Source organism: Durio zibethinus, chromosome 22 (genome assembly GCF_047325235.1).
Source record: "Durio zibethinus cultivar Kanyao isolate XHJ-2024 chromosome 22, ASM4732523v1, whole genome shotgun sequence".
In the NCBI taxonomy this organism is placed as follows: Eukaryota; Viridiplantae; Streptophyta; class Magnoliopsida; order Malvales; family Malvaceae; genus Durio; species Durio zibethinus.
The window spans coordinates 2,118,585-2,120,471 of record NC_143183.1 but is presented as its reverse complement, the minus strand read 5'-3'; the positions used below and the strand labels follow the sequence as shown (position 1 = coordinate 2,120,471).

Here is a 1,887-nt window from a genome sequence, read left to right as displayed (position 1 = left end):
TTCGCTAGCAATTTGTGACTTTATATTACCTTGTATCATTCTATGAAGTATCTTAAGAATTTCATCCCTATTTTTGTTGTAAATTTACACTTTTGAAATCTGTTTGTTGTTAGTTTGTACTGCTGCCCAGTAGCATTTCCAAGTATAGCTTTCCTGATTCCTCTGATAAAATCATTTTCTTTGTATGATTAGATAGGACTGGACCACTGGTTTAAATATATATGCTCCAAGCAATCAATTTTGGTTATGGCCTAGGTTTCAATTTAACATAGTGGATTAGAGATTTTGATTGACTGAAGTCTGAAACATTTTGAGTTAATAGAATTTGCATTCATGTTAACAGGGAGCGTTGGACGCTGGTTTGGATATTCCTCATAGTGACAAGAGGTTCGCTGGGTTCCCCAAGGATGGCAAGCAGCTTGATGCTGAGGTTCACCGCAAGTACATTTATGGTGGTCATGTTGCTGCTTATATGAGGGTAAAAAATTCTATCCACAATAGTATATCTCTTTTATTGAATTTAATGTTATTATTTTTCTTTTATCCCTTTTTCGGCATGCTTCTAGTTTTGTTAATTAATATATATGAGTTTTTCGAAGACTTTGATGGAAGATGAGCCAGAGAAGTATCAGTCTCACTTTAGTGAATATATTAAGAGAGGAATTGAGCCAGATAACATGGAGTCCTTGTACAAGAAAGTTCATGCTGCTATCCGCACTGACCCAACTGCGAAGAAGTCTGAAAAAGAGCCTCCTAAGCAGCACAAAAGGTTGGATTTTGTGTGCCGAATTGATCGGATGCTATGAAAACTTATATTTGTTGAAGTTTCTTTATGTATATTTTACTGTGTTCATGTTTTTTATTGCAGGTTCAATTTGAAGAAGCTAACATACGAGGAAAGAAAAGCTAGGTTGATCGAACGGCTACACACCCTTAATGCTGCAGCTGTTGTTGATTCAGCGGAAGAGGATTGAATGGGGGATGCTGATCTCAAATCATTAAAATCACTCCTTGCTGTTATTTGACATTCTGCTGACTGCAGTTTTATCCAGAATTAAATTACTTATCTGAAGTTATTTTTTTTGTTTAGGTTGAACTCATTTACTTCTCATTTCAATTTTCTTTAGGATTTCTGCACTTTTACGGTTTTTGAGGATAACAGAATTATTAGATTTTTGGATATTTAGTTTGTTGTGAAATGCAATTTCAATTTTGATTCAATAGATTTAATTTCATAGTTCTTTATCACAATTTGACACTTACACATAGGAAAATGTTGCTCATTTTTTTTTTATTTGATTTCAATGGCACATTGCCAAACAACTCCTCTTCCAGCCAGTGCAACAACACACATTGCCAAATCAAATTATATCTCACATTCCTTTTGTAGGAATTGAGAATAGAGATAGCGTGGGGTTGCCAGTTGCCACAACAGACCCAATCAAGTCTTGGATGATAAACTTGTTCATCGCAGAGGAGAAACCAGGTGTTAAATTTACATAATCTTATCAGGGTTCAAATGTTTGGGTTTAATTCTTAATTTTTGGTGTTTATCTATGGCTGGTGAAGGGAAATTTCATGCTTTACTTCTAAACTAGAGAGTTACCCTGATAAATATTGACTAAACTTGTTAACTTCTGGTTTTGAAGATAAAAGTTAGAAGTTCAGGCAGACACATTATATATCAGTTGTATGTATGTTGTACAATGTGGAGGAATAAGATTACAGAACAGTGAAAACCAAGATTTCCTGACAAAAGACCATCTGATATGAATTCTTTACATAATGTAAATAATTGCTAAGACAGATGTGAAGCAATTGACTTCTCTTCAGTAGGATTTGATGCAAACAATGCAACACTGTTGACATTGAGCTTGGCAGGTGCAG

At 34.7% G+C, this 1,887-nt stretch overlaps 1 protein-coding gene across 1 annotated transcript; it reads left to right on the top strand.

Moving 5' to 3' along the window:
- The first annotated feature begins 341 nt into the window (after positions 1–341).
- On the top strand, positions 342–1,310 carry LOC111307572 (large ribosomal subunit protein uL18-like). Its single transcript, XM_089751564.1, has 3 exons — positions 342–478; positions 600–769; positions 869–1,310. Exons 1-3 carry the CDS (start codon positions 473–475, stop codon positions 972–974), a joined length of 282 nt encoding a protein of 93 aa, XP_089607690.1. The 5' UTR covers positions 342–472; the 3' UTR covers positions 975–1,310.
- Positions 1,311–1,887: the final 577 nt, after the last annotated feature.